The sequence below is a fragment of the Kogia breviceps genome, chromosome 7, assembly GCF_026419965.1.
Source record: "Kogia breviceps isolate mKogBre1 chromosome 7, mKogBre1 haplotype 1, whole genome shotgun sequence".
Lineage (NCBI taxonomy): Eukaryota > Metazoa > Chordata > Mammalia > Artiodactyla > Physeteridae > Kogia > Kogia breviceps.
Window position 1 is genome coordinate 42,098,976 of NC_081316.1, and position 21,780 is coordinate 42,120,755.

The 21,780-nt window shown below is 41.5% G+C and overlaps 1 protein-coding gene across 1 annotated transcript in view; it reads right to left on the bottom strand.

The window, feature by feature from the left end:
- Positions 1 to 21,780, bottom strand: part of SPON1 (spondin 1) — a 275,141-nt gene that overhangs the window by 177,338 nt on the left and 76,023 nt on the right. The window contains exon 3 of the mRNA XM_059070571.2: positions 15,802 to 15,935. Coding sequence (XP_058926554.1) covers positions 15,802 to 15,935 — 134 coding nt within the window. The remainder of the gene's footprint in view (positions 1 to 15,801; positions 15,936 to 21,780) is intronic.

Sequence of the window (21,780 nt, forward strand, 5' to 3'; positions counted from 1 at the left end):
ACCTCTAATTTCCCATTTTATTTAATGGGTTATAATCCACTACTGTTACAACTCTGTGGGAATTTAGACCCCTGTGCATTTGTGCTTGGTCTTCTTCTTGTCTTGATGTTATATTTTAGTTTTAATTTTCCCTGATTTTGATTTTTAAAATTTAACATGACTATTTTGTTTTATGTTTTTCTTAACACCACTTCATATTCTTTATGGGAATTGGCAAGGACCAAGCAAGCAAAAGGAAAGGCGATGCAGTGAGACTGAAACTTAAAAGAGTTTTTGAAGCTTGAAAAACCATGTAGAGTTTTTGTCCTAAGTGTCAGAAACTGGAATTCACTTCTGGGGGTGAACCACTTCTTTTGTCTTAGAAACATCTATGTGATGATCTTCATTGTATTGCAAATGTAAAGCAATAACAACAACAGCAATAATAATATAGCCTTGTACAGAGCTGCTTCTGGGCCAGATGGTTCTAAACACTTTACATGTATTAACTCATCTAATCCTCAGAGCAACCCTATAAGGTAGGTACTATTATTTACCCCCATTTTACAGGGGAGACATCTGAGGTACCCAGAGTTTAATGACTTGCCTGACATCAGTAGTAAGTGGTGGAGCCAGAACTCAATCTCAGGCTGTCTGACCTGAATCCACCTTCATAACTACAATGCCAAACTAATCCAGAGGAGAACTGGGTCTGGATCTGGGTCAACTGGGACTTGTACAGGGCATTCTCTTAAGGAGGAACTAAAATGGCCCTTGAGGTTGGGAAGGGAGCCTGATGCCCACCAAGTGTGAAAGCAGGGAACAGCCAAGGATGAGTTTGGGCTTCTGCGCCCTGAATATAGCCAAACTGATAAGCCAGTTATGTAGGACTTCTGTGTTATGATTCCCTTCTCTAACTCCCCAAGCTTTCAACAACATCTTACTACCATTGTTGCTTAGCCTAAGCTGTGATGTGGGGTATTAAGGGATGGGCTCCAAGCATGAAGCAAAGGTAGGGAAGCAGCTGCCTGAGGGAAAAGAACTACAGTCTAGATCCAGGTAGCCAAGGTGGCAAGCAACAGCCAGGAGCTTTTGATACCACAATAATTGCCCAAGGATTCCCTCAGATTCTTAGGTGGTCAACCTGGCAGAAGCCTTGTCTTTCTGTAGTTAAGGAAAAATTAACTCCTCATGAATAATCTGCAAACAATATTTTCCAATTAAAAGATGGGGGGCACCCTTTGAGAAGTCAGACTTTAGAGCGTCCTGTGATTTCTAGCACTAGATGGATGAGGCTGTGGCTCATCCCTCGACCCAACCATGACTTAAGAGCTGGGATCTGGGACATCTGCCAACTTTTTCCTTGGAGTGGATTCTTCTTTTGCACAGCAAATATCACAATTGCTGGCAGAGGAAGAAGGCAAGGTGAATCTTTTCTCTCAGTGTAAAAAGAAATGCAATAAGTGTGTTATTGCACCTAGAGTCCCTGCAACAGAGGCCTTGTCAAAGAGGTAATGAGGGCCAGTGACTGGACACATGATAGACGGTACAGAGTAGGACCCGAGTGAGACCACTAAAAGCCAAACACAAAAAGGTGAGGGTAGAGAAATCAGATCCGGGAAGTGGGTTTATCGAGCAACACAGCAAGTATGAAGGAAGATTCCTCCAAGCAACACGGACTGGAACAGCAGGGCCTGTTCAAGTACATTCTGACTCATCAGATTTCTACGTGGAGCCACAGTTGTGTTTAATTGTATACATTGAGACCGATTTGCACACTGTGAGAATGCATGAACCCAGCTGCCTAAGCCCCATAAGCATGGTAGAGATGTAAGAGTGAGTGTGGGAGAACCTGGCTGCCGTTCCCGGGTCTCTGCTCTCACTGGTTTCCTGACTCCATAGCCGCAAGACAAGACTCAGCCCTGCAGCTTTCATCTGGGGTTGCAGCCCAGTCACCCATCGTTCACCACTCCCTGATTTTTCTTCTGCACTATGGAAGGCTCTTCTGGGTAGTGGGGACTGTTGTTCAGAGTCTGGGTGTAATTATCACAAAACAGCCTCTGACTTTAGGGAAAAAAAAAAAAAAAACGACTTTGGACGATGTAAGGAGATGATAGCTAACCAGTCCTGCACCCAAAACTTCAATTAAAGCAATTCTGATGTCACTGTTAATCATGCCGATTTACGTTTTGAAGGGAAACCAAATGTTAAATATAATGATTATTCCTGTTTCTGCTTCTCCCTCTCTTTCTCCTCAAAAATTGGCAATAACACTAAAGTCAAATTAAACATCTGTTTGAAAAATAAGCTGGAGTGCTGATGACAGCTGCGCTGGACTTACAAATGCACCACAGCTGTCAAACTCTAAATCAACAATGATTTTCATTTATGAATAGTATAGAACTAAGATATTGTGGAGCTTTTTCTTCTCTACTTTCCTGGCTTCCAGGGGCTGTTAAATGCAAAATGTTGGGGAAATACCCAAGGAAAAGCTGAAATCAGCCCGCAATAATTAATAATGGAAGGAGTGGGGGACATTCTTTCTTCTTACTTAATCTCATTTCTTCACTGGCTTTAGTTTGGGTATTCTCTGTGGCAAATGAAGGCAAATAGTTCAGGGACAATTCTTTGATTAATGGTTGCAAATGAATGGTGATGGAGCTGTGAGCACCTCTGAAGGAATGTCATCTTCTACAGCGCTGAGGATCCTCTGCTCATCTTTCCAGCATCCTTTGTGTCTTCAGTGGACTTCCGCCCATTCTTCTACCAGATGAAGCAATGAATGACCAGGTATATGACTCTGTGACCCTGTGGTTACATACTAGGTATAAAAAGATCTAATCAAGCCATTTTGGTGACAGGATAAAATATGCCAACCTGTTTTACACTTACTTCATGAGATCGGCCAAGATAGCAGAGTAGAAAGAGCCTGAGTTCACCTCCTCTCATGGGCACACCAAAATCACAACTATTTGCAGAACAACCATCAATGAAAAAGACCAGAACCTACCAGAAAAGATCTTCCACAACTAAAGACATCAAGAAGGAACCACATGAGATGGGGTAGGAGGGGCGGACTCACTCAAGTCCCATACCCCTGGGTGGGCGGATAATTATACTGGAGAATAATTACATTGCAGAGGTTCTCCCACAGGAGTGAGAGTTCTGAGCCGCATGTCAGGCTATCAAACCTGCGGGTCCTGCACTGAGAAGATGAGCCCCCAGAGCCTTTGGCTTTGAAGGTCAATGGAGTTTGATTTCAGGAGCCCCGAGGGACTGCGGGAAACAGAGACTCCAGTCTTAAAGTGAGCACACAAAATACCATGAGCTCGGGCTTCCCTGGTGGCGCAGTGGTTGAGAGTCCGCCTGCCGATGCAGGAGACACGGGTTCGTGCCCTGGTCCGGGAGGATCCCACATGCCGCGGAGCGGCTGAGCCCGTGAGCCATGGCCACTGGGCCTGCGCGTCCGGAGCCTATGCTCCGCAACGGGAGAGGCCACAACAGTGAGAGGCCCGCATACCAAAAAAAAAAAAACAAAAAAAAAAAACCATGAGCTCCAGGTCCCAGGGCAAAAGCAGTAATTTGATAGGGTCCTGGGCCCGACCTACCTGCTGGTTTTGGAGTGTCTCCTGGAGGGGGTGGAGGAAGGGTGTGGCTCATCCTGGGGACATAGACACTGGCAGTAGCCATTCTTGGGAGCTACTTCTACCATGTGGATGCTGGTGCTGGTCGACGCTGGTGTTGGCGGATGCCATTTTGAAAATCCCCCTCCAGCTCATTAGTGCCAAGACCTGGCCTCACCCAATAGCCTGTAGGCTCTGGTGCTGGGATGCCTCAGGCCAAGCAACTAACTGGGACACACACACACACAGCCCCACCCATCAGGAGGCAAGCTGCCTAGAGACTTCCTGAGCCCACAGCTGCCTCTGGACATGGCCCTACGCACCAGAGGGCCCAGGACCCAGCTCCATCCGTTGGTGGGCAGACACCAGTCCCAGAATCCCCTGGGCCCTGGCCCTGCCCTTAGGAAGACTGCACTAGCCTCTAGACCAGCCTCATCCACCAGGGGGCAGACACCAGATGCAAGAAAGCCACAATCCTGCAGCCTGAGGACCCAGCCTGTAGCAGGCCAGACCCAGTCCTGGGTCCCAGCCCTGCCCACTAGCAGGCCAGTACACTTACTTCATGACCCTGAGAGACAAAGTAGGTGTGGAAACATCTCTTTGTCCTTTTCTACCCTTGTCCCACGGTTGTCACTGTCCTACCCAGGGAACGGGTGAGGCTCAGGAGTGGAGGAACACATCTACTATATATCCTGGTTAAAAAAATATGTATATGGACTGAAAGGTTAATGTAGATATGATACCATCTGATGATTTTTCATTGTTGCATTTTTATCCTGTGACCATTTCATGTCAAAAATGTCACGGGGCAAACAAACTGTGGTATATACATGTAATGGAATATTATTCAGATATAAAAAGGAATACTATAACACAGACGAACCTCAAAAACATTATGCTAAGTGAAAAAAGTCAGATGCAAAAGATCACATGTTGTATGATTCCATTAATATGAAATATCAATAATGGGTAAATCCGTAGAGACAGACGCAGATTGGTGGCTGCTAGGGGCTGCAGGGAGAGGAAAATGGGGTTCCTGCTTCTGGGTAAAGGGTTTTACTTTGGAGCAATGGAAATATTTTGGAACTAGACAGAGGTGGTGGTTGCTAAACACTGTGGATGTACTAAATGCTACCAAACTGATGGCTTTAAACTGGTTAATTTCATGTTGTATGAATTTAATCTCAATTTTTAAAATGTCCACAGGATCTAAACATCATGGTTTGATCCATCACGATCAGGGCCTGGAATATCTTGGAAAGCCCTGTCCCAGTGATGGGACAGGACTGGGACTGGTCTTGCTGCCAGGGCTCTGGGTCCTTGTGCACCACTGGGGTGGGCCATTCACTCGCACATGCCCACTGAGTTGTGGTCACACCGCTGCCCCCTGCAGTGTGGGTTCCATCTGAGCCTCAGTTTCCTGCTGTGCCTGGAGCGCCTCCACAGCACGTACTTCCTTTTCATTCTTCCCAGTTTTCTCCCCAGGGGCTGGATCCTACACCTGGGACTCCAGCTGCTGAATCAAACACTGCTGCCACTGGACTGCTCCCTTGGAACTATGCCACTGCCAGCCCCCCAGGAAGCCCCGGCATCTGGATTCCACCTGTTGGATGGTATGTCTTAGAGTAGCTAAGTCTTCCTGAACCAAGCACATGCTGCCCTTTTAACCATGGTCTTGGCTTCTTCAAGTGCTCTCACAAGAATCAGCCTCTTCTACTGGTCTGGGGTCTCCCACCCCCTTTTCTGTTGATTCCTTGCTTCCACCCCTAGTTAGCATTGCTGAGGTTCTAGCCAGTCTCAAGGGAGAGCCACCCTGACTTATGACAAAGGAGCCTGTGGTTCTTCTCAATACCTAATGCCAGAAAAATTGCAGAGTAAGCTGCACTTCAGCCACATCAGATCCTTCTAATCCTGCCAGCTTCCTCTATAAAACATACACAGAGTCATCAGATGTGGGTTTTCTGTGTTATTTCCTTCCAAGATAAAAAGAGTTGGTGAGCTCCATGAAGCTACAAAATCTTATGAGTTCTGGCTAATCCCTCCTAATACTCATCTCTCTTCTCACTAACAAGTCTTTCTCTTGCCAGGTCCTTGGGTTTGTTTTCCATTTTCTAAAGGACATTTAGTTTCCTCACTTGGGGAGCAACACCTCCCCGACCCAGGCAGTCCCCTGCCCCTCCAGGCTTCACAGACCAAGTGAGGCAGAAGGTAGGGGTGTGCGGGTCAGTGTAGCTTAGTGGTGATTAGTTAACAAGGACTTTGGAGTCAAGTGGAAGTGGGTTTAAGACCCAGCTCCATCACTAAACTGCTTTATTACCCTGAATACAAACTCTCTAAACCGCAGTTTTCTCATCAAGAAAATGGGAAGAGTATAGTGAAGACCCTACAGGGCTTTTATGAAGATTAAGTAAAATAAGGCATGCAATGCACCTAGCGCAGTTCTTGGCAATAAATGTAAGCTACTTATACTACTCTTCATACTAACTGATGCAAGCTACTTATACTACTATTCATACTAATTGATGCATTGAGCATCTCCACACCCCTCTTCACATCCTCTCATCCCAACTCTGACTCCATCCACTATTGCTATGAGCAGCTCTGTCCACTGTAATTAGATGATACACACCTTGTCTGTGTGGTGTACCTCTTGCTTCTTGTCCCAGAGCTTCTCTATTTTTTTTTTTTTTTTTTTTGGTGGTATGCGGGCCTCACTGTTGTGGCCTCTCCCGTTGCGGAGCACAGGCTCCGGACGCGCAGGCTCAGCGGCCATGGCTCACGGGCCCAGCCACTCCGCGGCACGTGGGATCCTCCCGGACCGGGGCACGAACCCGTGTGCCCTGCATTGGCAGGCAGATTCTCAACCACTGCGCCACCAGGGAAGCCCCCAGAGCTTCTCTTGATGCTGCAGTACATGTTCAGAACCTGATGAACATTCACACATGGGCAGCCCAGAGTGCAGGGGCGTTAATGCCTGTGGGGCTACCCTTGATCAATGGAGGATGAACACCGATGGATAATGGCTTCCCCCTTCATTCCTGGGCACGCTGTTCTGAGACACATGTCATATGGCTTCTCCAAAGGTCCCAGCAGGGGCAAGCATCGACTGCCTACGGTGATGACCAGGTCAATAACACTTGACCAAATAACCCCCATCCCCACTGCCCCCAACTTCTCCCTGGGATCACTTCCCAAATAAACTCCCTGCACACAAGCCTTTGTCTAAGCTGGGCTTTTAGGAGAACCCAGGCCAGGAATCAGCAGTTACTGAGTTCCTGGCAACGGGGTATACATTAGAGCAGGGGTCAGTACATTTTTTTCTATAAGGTGCCAGATAAAAAATATTTTAGACTTTGTAGGCTGTAAGGTCTCTATTGCAACTTCTCAATTCTGCTGCTGTAGCGTGAAAGGGGCCCTAAACAATCCATAAATGAATGAACCTGGCTGTGTTCCGATAAAACCTTCTTTATAAAAACAGGCAGGGCTTCCCTGGTGGTGCAGTGGTTGAGAGCCCGCCTGCCGATGCAGGGCACACGGGTTCGTGCCCCGGTCCGGGAGGATCCCACATGCCGTGGAGCAGCTGGGCCCGTGAGCCATGGCCGCTGAGCCTGCGCGTCCAGAGCCTGTGCTCCGCAACGGGAGAGGCCACAACAGTGAGAGGCCCGCGTACGACAAAAAACAAACAAACAAACAAACAAACAAACAAAAAAAAAAAAACAGGCAGTGGGCCCAGATGTGGCCCACAGACTGTGGTTTGCCAACCCCTACATTAGGGCCACACAGATGAGTAAAACTGATACCCTCCTCCATGAAACTTGCAGTCTTGGGTGGGAGGAGAAGCACCTAGAAATGAGGCTGCAAAGGTGTCTGGAAACATCACTAAGGACCTTGGACCCCATGCTAAGGAATTTTGGCTTTATTCTTTGGTGATGGGGAACACTGAATACATTCTCAGATCTAGCAGCAGCTGCAGCTGGGAACAGGTTATTTCATGAGCAAGAAATGAATTGCTCGTTTTTAATATTTCTGTGAAACCCAGTCCTGCCAGAGGGCTGCCTCCTCTGCAATCCATGACCAAATGTCCCATCAGATGGCCAAGTTCCCTTATCTGTTACCCTTGAGGCCAGAGGTTATCTCAGAATTCAGAATAGTTTTGGATTTCAGAAAGATAATACAGGGTACTTTCCATATATTTTGTAACATCCCCATCAGGGTCTGGGGCAGCATCAAACACATTAATATTTACACTAAAAGACTATAAATAACTTCAAGTCAGTTCAAGGCAGGTTTGGGTCCTATATGAGTTAAGAAAATATCTTTTGGATTTTAGAGCTTTTTGGGTTTCAGAAATGCAGATGAAGGACTGTGGACTTGATTTGTTTTGTGTTTCACCCCTAGACTGTGACATTCTCAGAGACAGTCTCTGAATCCTCACTGACTGCATGCAGTAACATAACATAAATGATAACATAAATGTTATCAAGAGAGTGAGCAGACAAGAGTAGCAAGAGAACATTGTTCATGGAGGGATTCAGTGGAAGAAGAGGCTGGTCAGGGACTCTGGTAAAGGACATAGAGAGACTTAAATGCTCTGATCAGGATTCTGGACTTGATCTGGAAGGTGATGGAGAGCCCCCTTCAAGTCTGTTATGTAAGCGGTGTGACTCAGCTGCGTATGAGGACAGCAATTCTTATACCAGTAAGAGGCAGAATCACAGGGCAAGGAACTAGTGTGAGCAGTAAAAGCTTCCTGCAAGAGTGAGGCAAGAGATGCCTGTGAATAAGGCAGTGAATGTAAAGCAACTGAGAGAAAGAAGAGGCAGTTATGGCAACTAATCATGCTGGGGGAGAAGGAGAAGTTGCAGTTGAACTTGACCTGCCTGAGATGGTAGAGTACAGTACTAAGATCACAGACTCCGGAACCCAGATGCTTCTCTGTTTAAATCCCAGCTCTGTCACTTACCCTGTGACCTTGGGGAAGTTACTTAACCTCTCTGTGCCTTAGCATCCTCTTTAGTATCCACTTCATAGGGTTGCTCTGGGGATTAAACGAGTATTTATAATGCAGCTAGAGCAGGGCTTGGCTCTGGGCTGCTATTACTGCCTGCAACCATTGTTCCATAAGGTTGAATTCCCCAAACGGTTCACCAAGTGACTATCTCCACCAGGGTAAGGCAACCCACATCTCAAACCCTCCCAAGAAGTGACAAGTGGGTGTCAGAAGTCTAGTAATAAACGTATGTAATGAAGGTATGGAAAGACAAGATCACTTCAAGGGACAAAACTTTTATCAGACTTAAGGGGATAGGACTTCCCTCTGATGGGGTCTGTAAACACCTATTCACAGAGGCTTTTTCTTTCAATCCGTCACCACTTTGCTGTAACAGTTTGCAGTGTTGAAGCATGCCATGGAAACTTTAAGTGCTGGGTCATTCATTTGTAGGGAGAAGGCTATAAAAGGAGGGATGTCTTAAAAGCCTGTAATTTAGAAATGTTCAAATCTTTGCATCCAAATGGAAAATGGAAATGGTGTCAGGTTTGTGCCAAAAGGAAAGTTGTAATTGCTATGTGCTTCCCTTCCCAGCCCTCCTGGGCAAAGGAACATAACCAGCTACGTGGGCTTCAGAGCTGTCATCTACAGATATTTAGCAGACTCTGCAGCTTACACTACCAGTCTGCCTTCTCCTAGGAATATTACCCAAACACAGCAACACAAATGCCCATTTTTGAAAGTGAGGGCTCTGCAACAAAGTTAGTGTCTCCCCTTTCATCTTTCCTGGAAATTGCTGCCAGATGTAAGCATCCAGACTAACTTTTTAGTGAATCTTCCTTCTAGCATGTCAGTCCACTGTTTAATCCACTAATGGCTCCCTTGTTCCTCTTGAATCAAGTTCAACATCTTCATCTTGACATTGGAGAACCTGCATGATTTAGCAATGGATTTCGGCCCCCAATGACCTTCTAATCTCACCAAGTCTGTCTGTTTACTGTCTCCCAGTGCCGCCATATTTACTCTCACCTCTACGTTCTCACGTTAGTTTCACTCTGTTCACTCCCTTCACCTGGAATGACCTCTTCCCTTCTGTCCATTTATCCACACCCTACTACTGCCTTCAAGATATAAACTAACCTTTCTAAGGGGCTCTGGTGCTCCCATTATTACATTCTTCATTCATCTACTTTCTGACTAACCATGTTTAATTTGTCCCCAGTTCATGTCTGTCTTGGGTTGGCTAAGTTTTGCATACGTATTTTTAAAAATTTTATTATTATTATTTTTTTTGCAGTATGCGGGCCTCTCACTGTTGTGGCCTCTCCCGTTGCGGAGCACAGGATCCGGACGCACAGGCTCAGCAGCCATGGCTCACGGGCCTATACGCTCCGCAGCATGTGGGATCTTCCTGGACCGGGGCACGAACCCATGTCCCCTGCATCGGCAGGTGGACTCTCAACCACTGCGCCACCAGGGAAGCCCAACATACGTATTTTTATTTACACCACAACTAGACTTTAGGAAAGTGTCTTGAAAGTCAGGATACTTGTTTATACTCTGAGTCTTTCTCAGTGATGGTCAACTCTGGCCACATGGAATACTGGTTGTGATTGGTTTCTCCAATACCACCTTCCACAAGAAAAAGAAGGAAACTTTCTCATCTAGATAAAGGGTATTTCTTAACTTGATTCAAGGTATCAGTTTGATACCTGTACTTCCTGTTATACTTAAAAGTGAATTATAAGAGTATTCCCATTAAAATCAGGAATAAGTATGAATACCACTATTTAATATTGTACTAGAGGTGATAGATGATAAACTAAAACATAAAAAAGATACAAAGGTGTATTTATTCATTATTTCTCCCCAAAATGAAAAATAAGCATTAGAACTATCAAGAGTTCAGCACTGTCTAAACTCAAACTCAAGGTACAAGAATCAATAGCTTTCCTAAACACAAGCAATCAATGATTAGAAACTTTAACAGGAAAAAAGAGCCCATTCACAAAAGCAATAAAAGTATAAAATATCTGGGGGGGAAAAAAAGCCTCACAATAATGTTTAATTCAAATTAGGAAAAATTACATGACTTTCGTGAAGGACATAAAAGACCTGAAGAGGGGATATTCCATATTTCTAACTGGGAAAACACATTGTAGGTTGCTACGATATAAAAACATACTGTATGGTTTGCAACACCATTCAAAATCCTAATATAAGTTTTTATTAAACACAACAAATTCATCCTGTGATTCGTCGGGAATTATCAATCTGCTTGAATGGCCATGAACATTTTGAACCAGAAGATTAATGAGCGATGACTTGCTATCAAATCATAAAATAAAATTATGCTACAGGGCTTCCCTGGTGGCGCAGTGGTTGAGGGTCCGCCTGCCAATGCAGGGGACACGGGTTCGTGCCCCGGTCCGGGAGGAACCCACGTGCCGCGGAGCGGCTGGGCCTGTGAGCCATGGCTGCTGAGCCTGCGCGTACAGAGCCTATGCTCTGCAACGGAGAGGGCACAACAGTGAGAGGCCCGCGTACTGCAAAAAAAAAAAAAAAAAGCTATAAAATGGTGTGGGTTTTGTGCAGGGATAAAAAGATCAACAGAACAGAACAGACATGTATAAAAACTTTATGTTTGTTAAAGTAGCATTTCAAACAATAAGGGAAAGGACAGACTATTTGATAAATGGATGTGAAACAACTACCTAGCCATTTTGAGAAAAATAGGTAGATTTTCATTTCCCAGCTGTGCTGGACAGCTCTGGTCTGTCCCTCCAGCTACTTTCTTCAACCTTCTGTACCCTGTTCTTTGCGGGAGAGGAAAATCTGTGTGAACTCTATCAACGAGGCTTCGTTGTCCTTGTGGTTGGAGTCAAGGTCAAAAGGGAGAATCGACAGGGAATCAAGACTGGGATCCCTGTGGGTCACCTCAGGCTAGTAGCTTCCCTTAACTGAAGTTCTCAGCCCCTGGGAGGTGGTGGTCTTCTCTGCCTCGTCCTCTACATGCTCCTTTTAACCCTTCAGACATGGGTGCTAAAGGCTCCTCTCACTTTTATCTTGGCCGCACCATCATAATCAGACCCCTGATTCAACGACCCTTTGGCACCTCATGCAGAGCATGCCATCTATTTTCTCTTGAGGCTTATTGATACCGTATTATTCACAAAATTAAATTCCAGGAAGATCAAAGACCTAAATTTATTTTTAAACCTATAAAAATATTAACAATATGGGAATATATTTATAACCTTGGGTGTAGGAAGATTATTTTTAGACAAGATACAAATCAAAATTCATAAAGAGGAAGGATGGATACATTTGACTAAAACAAAATTTCAAATTTTTGGATGATTAGATACTCATAAGCAAAGTTAAGAGAAAGATGGAGAGGAATATTTGAAATTTATAACAAAGTGTTATTATCTGTACCATATAAGGATCAATTTTAAACATAAATATATTAAATTATATATTTACCTATGTTTATATATAAAATACATAATATAAAATGTATTTTATACATATCATATACACATATATTTTATATATAAATATATGGAAATATATAAACATCAGTTTTTCAAAGAAACATTATTAGAATAATGGACAAGAATATGAATGGGCCATTCACAAAGAGGAAATAAAAATGGAAAAAATATTTGAAAAGATTCTAAATATTACTAGTAATCAGGAAAATATAAATTACCACAAGACACCATTTTTAACCATCAGATGGGCAGAACTTTAAAGAATGATAAACATCAAGAGCTGCTGAGGAACTTCCCTGGTGGTCCAGTGGGTAAGACTCCACATTCCCAATGCAGGGGGCCCGGGTTCAATCCCTGGTCAGGGAACTAGATTCCCACATGCCACAACTAAGAGTTCACATGCCGCAGCTAAAGATCCCACATGCCACAATTAAAGATCCCACATGCCACAACTAAGACCTGGTGCAGCCAAATTAAAAAAAAAAAAAAAAAAAGAGTTGTTGAGCAAGTAAGGAAACAGGCTCTCTTGTTCACAGTCAGGGAGAGTGTTTAAGTTGGCAAGGTTTTTGGAGGAAAATCTGGCAGTGTCTGTTAAAATTATAAATGTCCATCCTTTATGATCCTACTTCTTGGCAGCTACCATGGATAAAAACTTGCATATTTGCTCAAAGAGGTGTGTATAAGGATGTTTATTACAGCATTATTGGTAATAGTAAAAAACTGGAAACAATCTAAATGTCCATCAACTGTGGAACAACTAACACATTTGCACAGTAGATTATATGCAACAGTTTAAAAAAAGAGATAGATCCATATGTTCTGACCTGGAAATATTTCTAATACCTTTTATTTAGTGAAAACGCATTTAATTTCAAGACATCACGTAGACCATGATACCATTTGTGTAAAGGGTATATGTTTTTTTATATGCGTATAAACTCACAGATAAAAGTCTAACAAATACATGCCAAATTGATATCTATTGCTACTTTGGGGTAGATGACTGTGGGATTTATTGGGAGAAATGTCAGAGATTTTTCACTTTTTTTGTATTCTGTACTTCACTATTGTCTGTATTGTTTGAAATTTTACAATGTGAATGTATTTACATCTTACCTATAAAATGATTTCTTTAGTGAATAATTATAGATTACATTTAATTCCTTCAGAAAAAGATAAAAGAAAGGAAGAACATGGGGCTTTAGCATTAAATGGAAGTGTGACTTCAAGAAACTTGCCTAATTCACTGGGACTTGTCTCCTCCTGCATAAAAGGGGGAAGTTTGTCGTGAAGATTAAATTAGACAAAGCCCGCTAGACGTGCAGCTGACTTCGTGGTAAACAGTACTGGTTGTCCCGTTCTTTCTTCTCCATTTGGCCTGTGAGAACCTTGAGGGCCAAGATCTTAACTTCAGTTGCCTGTACACTGTGGACGTCTGTGCAAATAGAAGCTCAGTTACATTTACTGAAAGAATGAGTGACTGAACAAGCCACATTTGTTTACTGTTAATGGATAAACATATGTTCACATATGTTCATTGTTAACGGTAAACAAGAGATGCCTTTTTGGCTTCCACCAGGAAGATCAAAGGCTTCTGGTTTGTGAGAACAATAAGTCAAAGGAAACCAGAGATCTACACCAAAGGGATAAGGGTTTTAGAGCAGGAAGACTCATCACACAGATCTGATATTGGAGAGCCCCTCTGTGGAGTGATAGGGCTGCCATGGGCGGGGATGTGGGTACTGGAAAGCCAAGCTGAGAACCCGGTCTCCAGGCTGAGAGACTGATATACTAATGGACAAAGGCCAGGCTGTATATGACAGTGACGATAGAACTCTGACCCCCAACCTCTGCAGTAAATGGCCTGGGAAGCCAAACCACAACGTCTGCAGCCATTAGTCCAGAACGGTTAGGACTTGGGCAATGATGTCAACTCTCTAATTCTTGCCCCACTGCCTCCTCTATTTCCATCTCAGGACCTGTCAGAGAAAGCCTAATATGCTCTCCAAACCAATCACATCAGATGCTCCATTTCTAGTTAGCCCGCTCTCAGCTTCCCCATGCCAACAATCTCCAGTCAGAAAGTACCCACAATCTTCTTATTTTTCACTGTAAAGCTTTCCCACTCCTCTGCCTGCCTTTGAGTCTCTGTCAAATGCTAGTGATGGCAGCTGACTTCCTTGCTACATAGCAAGCTCTGAATAAATAGCCTCTTTTCTCAGTTCAGTGGTCTTCGTTTATTCCCACAAGGCCTTCTCCCATATTGCAACTAGATACTAGATACATGTTATATATACTGGGATTTATACTTATACATAAATTCTACTTCTAAATTTAAAAAAAATCACCAATGTAGATTAGTGCCAAAAGCCAAACTTCTCAAGGAATCTGAGGAAGGATGCTCAGCTTGCATTAAACTAAGAAAAAAATAAATGATGTCCATACAGATGGCAGCAAAAAGAGGCCAAAGACAAGACTGAGTCTGGACAGTGGACAGAGGCTTCCAGAAATCTCTGTGAGCTTTTTCTTTCTCCCATAAGCCAGGCACAGCTGGGTCCAGAAACTGCAGGGACTGGAGAGCCTAGGTGGAATGCCTCCTTATCAGTCTCTCCTCAGGGATGGGCTGTAGTTGTAAGTCTTTAGAAATGTCCACCTGCCACAGGTTCAGACAAATGAACCAAATATATACATAAGGCCTTAGGGGATTTAAAGAAGTAGAAGATGGTTGGGAAGTTCCCAGCCCTTAACTCCAGGAAAAAGGGTTTCTTGGATGCTGGCATTGGAGCCTTGCCTATCTACCCATGACTATTTGTCTGTCTGAAATCCTAAAATTCCCAGCATCACTCTATAGAGCCTTAAAATGTATTTAAAACAGGTTATAGCCACATTTCTCAAACTACTTAATGTTAATAATGTCTCAGCAAAAAAGGAGCCTTGCAGTCAAGTTTGGGAAATGCTGGGTGAAACCAAGTTAAACAGACTTCTTTTTGGCAGGACTTTGCAAAACCTTCAATATGCTAATGTATGTTGTGAATCTGCAAGAAGGAGATATATAGCATACAGCATTTTCCTAAGTTATTTAACCATATAAATTGATTTCCTGCCCACCTATTTACATCTCCCTGAACATCATTCTATAACATACAATTTTGGAAGCACAGGTTTGAGATAATGCTACCTTTCAGGGGAAAACCATTGGCTGGCTCATACCTCTCATCATCTATTGTAACTCACCAAGATGAGGATCAAGATGCCCCACAGGAAGAGGAGCAAGAGGGCAATTTTGATGGGAGAAGAAGACAGGATCATAAAGCAGAGCCTGGGGCCAACAGAGGTTATAGTCAGGTCTCAGGTCAGCCTAGCACAGCTTAAGGATAGGGGAGGTATTCAAGATGGAGGAAGCCAAAAATTATCCTCGCCCAGGTCATAATTTTTCTTGATCAGCCATAGGATCATTATCTCTAGGAAGATACAGAGTAACCAGCAGATCATTGTATGGGAAGAAAATAGAGATTCAGGTGATTTATTCTTTTCATAGCACTTTACAAAAGACCGCCCATAGTCCTGTTTTAGAGTCAAGATAAGGGAGGGCAGAGAGATGATACAACTTGTCTGATGCCCTAATAAAGGCACTTTTCTTTCTGCAACCGCACCTTCGAGAGAGCACAGGGAAAGGGAGTGAAGTGTTCCAAGGATTCCCTTGTTCACTTACTTTAGAATCACACAGCCGGTTCCTGCAGGTGGCGCTATCCAGAACACCTGGATCCGCGTCCTCCTCCGTGGGGTGCTTTCAGTGACCGCAACGGGGCAATTACTCATAAATTGTGTTTCTTCTTCATCTATGATCTGTGGAAAACCAGTGGAAAATAAACACATTAAAATGCAATGTCACTTTGGGAAGTTTCCGTGTTGACACTTTCTTAATTTTATTTTTAAATCTGTCATTTTCTGTTAGTAGTTCTACATCCCTAAGACACCAGAATAGTGCCTGGCATAGAGTCCCACTTACTGCTTGTTGAATTAACGTTAAGCGTAAGGATGTAGCACCTGTTCTCCGCTCTCTGGGACCAGGATCTTATGTCAGCACTTTGAGGGACAGCCCACTAGGTGATGATCTTGCTCATTTCACTACAACAACCTGTGTCCCACTTCAGGGAAGGAGGAGGGTGGGGGAGAGATCATCCAAAGCAAACACTATATACCTAGACATTCCGATTCAATTTTATAGCTTGAAATTAAAATGTTAAAAAAAAAAAAACCCTTTGGAGTAAGTATACCAAAGTACATAAAGTCGCCCAGCTCTACAGCACTGTTTACTCCTGCAGCCTCTCCTTCCTTAACTTGTGCCTCATACTGGTGTTCTCCCAAGTTAACCATCAAGATTTCCTATGACACTGCAAAAAAGCTGGTAGCCATTCCCATTCCACAAGGCTGTTTTCACCACTTCTCCTGCCTGCTTCTGAGTCTGCAGCCGGGACTTGCCTATCCCTCTCGTAGAACCACAGACTGTTAGACCTGAACGGATCTTTTGGGGGAAATCATCTAAATCCAATGGGTCTTAAGTGCCAACTCCAACTGATTGGTGGTAGCTGTGTCATGAGTGGTGTTACTAACATTAACAGAGAACATTTATTGGGTGTTTACTGTAGGCTAGGTACTAAGCTAAGTGCTTTATATGAATTACTCATTTAATTTTCAAATACAATTTAATGAGATAATTATATCCATATTGTATTTATTTAAAACGTTTTTTTTTTTTTTTTTTTTTTGCGGTATGCAGGCCTCTCACTGCTGTGGCCTCTCCCGTTGCGGAGCACAGGCTCCGGACGCGCAGGCCTAGCGGCCATGGCTCACGGGCTTAGTTGCTCCGCGGCATGTGGGATCTTCCCGGACCAGGGCACGAACCCGTGTCCCCTGCATCGGCAGGTGGACTCTCAACCACTGCGCCACCAGGGAAGCCCTAAAACGTTTTTAAATTCCTCTTTTTTTTAGGAAAGTAGGTAAAAAATTAAGTCATATCCTATACTTTCATCACTGTGCAAAGCAAAGGCAACGTTTTGTTTATCTCTATATTCTTTATACGTCTCTCATTTCCTTCCTTTGTTTACCACTCACTCCTAAGTATTTAATATATGTCCTTCTGAATATCTATATGTACACATATACATATATATACATATATATGTGTACAATTTACTTGTAGTTACATAGAGTTGTTTTGTATTTTAATATTTCTTTCACTTCAGCTTATAATTTTGAGATATATCAATGTTACTACATGTGAATGTAACACTGCTACTGACTGCTTGCTTAGTACTCCACTGCATGCATAGACCACATTTTACTTATTCTCCCGGTGAGGAGCACTTAACTGACTTCCAGCTCTTTGCCTCGACAAACATTGCTGTAATACAAATCCTCATGCTGCTCTGCTTATGAACCTACCTGAGAGCTTCTCAGCAATATAAACCATGTAGTGGGACTGCTTGGTTGTGAGGTTGTGGGTATAATCATATTAATTTCACTAAGTAGTTCCAGATCGTTCTGCAAAATGGCTTTACCTACTTTCATTCTATAAGCTATGCGTAACTGTTCCCATTTCCCCATATCCTCACGAGTACTTGTGATTACTGGACTTTCTAATTGTTTCCAATCTGATGGATGTAAAGTAGTATCTTGTTTTCATTTAATACTAGCAAATTTGAGCACCTCTTCATAAATTTATCATGTTTCTCCTGTGAATTGCCTACTCAAAATATTTACCGGTGGATTTTTCTTTTTCTTGTCGATTTGTAGGACTTTCCAGATATGAAATGCTCATCATTTACAAATATCTTTCTGTCACCCAGATGTTCATCTTATCTTTGGAATTCTTCAATAATTTCCATCTAATCAAATTGATCCATTTCTCTCCTATGGCTTGCACTTTTTTGGTCTTGCTAAAAACACTGAGATCACAAAGGTATTCTCTAGTATTTTCTTCCATTAGCTTTATAATTTTATTTTCACATTTAGGCCTTCAATCCATTTAGAATTTACTTTTTAATGTGACGGAGTAGGGATCCAACTCTATTTTCTCCATACTGCGAGCTACTTCAAAACAAATTAGTAAACAGATTTTTTTAGAGCAGTTTTACACTCACAGCAAAATTGAGCAGGAAGTACAGAGAGTTCCCATATACCCCCTGTTCCCACACATGCACAACCTTCCCCATTATCAACATCAGGCATCAGAGTGGTACATTTGTTACAACTGATAACCCTACAGAAACCTACACTGACACATCATCACCCAAAGTCCACAGTTCATTAGAGTTCACTCTTGGTGTTGCATATTCTATGGGGTTTTGACAAAGGTATAATAATATGCATCCACCATTGTAGTATTGTATTGAGTAGTTTCACTGCCTTAAAAAATCCTCTGCTCTGCCGATTCATCCCTCCCTCCCCACAACCCCTGGCAATCATCAAGCTTTTGTTGTAATTGCTTATTAGTTCCCAGAGGTTTTTGGTCAGATTCAGATTTTCCTATGTAGACAACCATGTCATCTGTAAACAAAGACGGCTTTATTTCTTCCTTCCCATTCTGTATATCTTTTATTTCCTTATCTTGTCTTGTTGTATTAGCTAGGACATCCAGTATGATGTTGAAAAGTAGCGGTGAGAGGGGACATCCTTGCCTTGTTCTTGATCTTTGCAGCAAAGTCTCAAGTTTCCTACCAGTAAGTATGATGTTAAGTGTAGGGTTTTTGTACGCTTTTTACCAAGTTAAGGACCTTTATCTCTATTCATAGTTTGCTGAGAGTTTTTATCATGAATGGGTGTTGGATTCTGTCAAATGCTTTTTCTGCATCTATTTATGTGAGCATGTGATTTTTCTTCTTTCACCTGTTGATGTGATAGATTACATTAATTGATTTTCAAATGCTGAACCAGCCTTGCATGACTGGGATAAATCCCACTTGGTTATGGTGTCTATTCATTTTATACACTGTTGCATTTGATTTGCTAATATTTTATTGAGGAATTTTACATCTATGTTCCTGAGAGATATGGGTTTGCAGTTTTCCTTTCTTTGCAATGTCTTTGTCTACTTTTGGTAATAGGGTGGTGCTGGCCTCATAGAATGAGTTAGGAAGTAGAGAATCGGTATAATTTCTTCCTTAAATGTTTGGCAGAATTCACCAATGAACCCATCTCGGTCTGGTTCTTTCTGTTTTGGAAGGATATTAATTATTGATTCAATTTCTTTAAAAGATATAGGCCTATTCATATTTTCTATTCCTTATTGTGTGAGTTTCGGTAGATTGTGTCTTTCAAGGAATTGGTCCATTTCATCTAGGTTATCAAATTTGTGAGCATAGAGTTGTTTGTAATACTCCTTATTATTCCATTGGTGTCCATGGGATGTGTAGTGATGTCCCTTCTTTCATTTCTGATATTAGTAACTTGTGTCTCCTCTTTTTTTTTTTTTTTTTCAGTTAGCCTGGCTAAGGGCTTATCAATCTTACTGATCTTTTCAAAGAATCAGCTTTTGGTTTTATTGATTTTCTCTATTGATTTCTTTTTTCAATTTCATTGATTTCTGCTCTAATTTTTATTATTTTTCCTGTTTATTTTAGATATTATTTGCTTTTCTTTTTCTAGTTTCCTAAAGTAGAAGATTAGATTATTGATTTAAAGTTTTTCTTCTTTTCTAATATGTACATTCAATGCTATAAATTTCCCTTAAGTGCTGCTTTCATTGCATCACACAAATTTTGATAAGTTGTATTTTCATTTTCATTTAGTTCACAATATTTTAAAATTTCTTTTGAAATTCCTTCTTTGACCCATGTGTTGGTTAGAAATGTGTTGTTTAACCTCCAACTATTTGGGGATTTTCCAGCTATCTTTCTATTATTGATTTCTAGTTTAATTCTATTGTGGTGTGAGAGCAGATATTGTATAATTTCTATCTTTTCAAATTTGTTAAGGTGTATTTTATGACCCAGAATGCGAACCATCTTGTTGAATGTTCCACGTGAGCTTGAGAAGAACGTGTAATCTGCTGTTGTTGAATGTAGTCTATAGATGTCAGTCAGATCCAGCTGATTGATGGCACTGTTGAGTTGAACTATGTCCTTACTGATTTTCTGCCTGCTACATCTGTCCATTTCTGATAAAGGGGAATTGAAGTCTACAACTATGACAATGGATTCATCTATTTCTCCTTGCAGTTCTGTAAGTTTTCAGCTCACACATTTTGATGCTCTGTCATTAAGTGCAAACATATTAAGGATTATTACATCTTCTTGGAGTATTGATCCCTTTATCATTATATAATGCCTCTCTTTATTCCTGATAACTTTCCTTGCTCTGAAGTCCACTCTGCCTGAAATTAATATAGCTATTCCTGCTTTCTTTTGATTAATGTTAACATTGTATATCTTTCTCGCCATCCTGCTTTTAATCTATTGATATATGTCTTTATATTTAAAGTGGGTTTCTTATAGACAACATGTAAGGGTCTTGTTTTTGATTCACTGACAATCTTTTAATTGATCTGTTTAGACCACTGATGTTTAAAGTGATTATTGATATAGGCAGATTAATATTTACCATATTTGTTGCCTTGTTCTTTGTTCCTATTTCTGTCTTTCACACTTTTTCTGTCTTTTTTGGTTCTAATTGAGAATTTTATATGATTCTATTTATTTGTTTTCCTTTCTTAGTGTATCAATTATACTTTTTTTTTTTTTTGCTTTTTAAAATGGTTGTCCTGGAGTTTTCAGTATACATTTACAACTAATCCAAGTCTGCCATCAAATAACACTATACTGCTTCAAAGATAGTGCAAGTACCTTATAATAACAGAATATTCCTAATTCCTTCCTCCTTTCCCTTATATCATTGCTGTCATTCATTTCACTTACACATAAACATATATAAGCATATATAGATATAAGCATATATAATTGAATACATTGTTACTATTATTATTTTGAACAAAGTATTATCTGTTAGATCAATTAAGAATAAGAAAAATTTAAAAATTTATTTTACCTTCCTTTATTCCTTCTTTAATACTCTTCCTTTTTTAAATAGAGATCTAACTTTCTGACCTATATTATTTTTCTTCTCTCTAAAGAACTTTTTAAACATTTTTTGCAAGACGGGTCTACTGGCAACAAATTCCCTCAATTTTTGTTTGTCTGAAGAAGTCTCTATATCTTTTTCACTTTTGAAGAATAATTTCACAGGGTATTGAGTTCTAAGTTGGTGGCTTTTTTCTCTCAACACATTAAATATTTTACCCCACTCTCTTCTTGTTTGCATGGTTTCTGAGAAGTTGTATATAATTCTTATCTTTGTTCTTCTGTAGGTAAGGTGTTTTTTTCCTCTGGCTTCTTTCAGGATTTTTTATTTATCTTTAATTTTCTGTAGTTTAAAAATGATATGATTGGATATAGTTTTTTTGGCATTTATGTTTCTTGGTGTTCTCTGAGCTTCCAGGATCTTTGGTTTAGTGTCAGATATTAATTTAAGGAAATTCTCAGTCATTATTGCCTCAAATATTTCTTCTGTTCCTTTCTCCCTTTCTTCTCCTGGTATTCCTATTATGCATATGTTATGCCTTTTGTAGTTGTCTCATAGTCCTTGTATATTCTGTTCTGTTTTTTTCAGTCTTTGTTCTTTTGCTTTTCAGTTT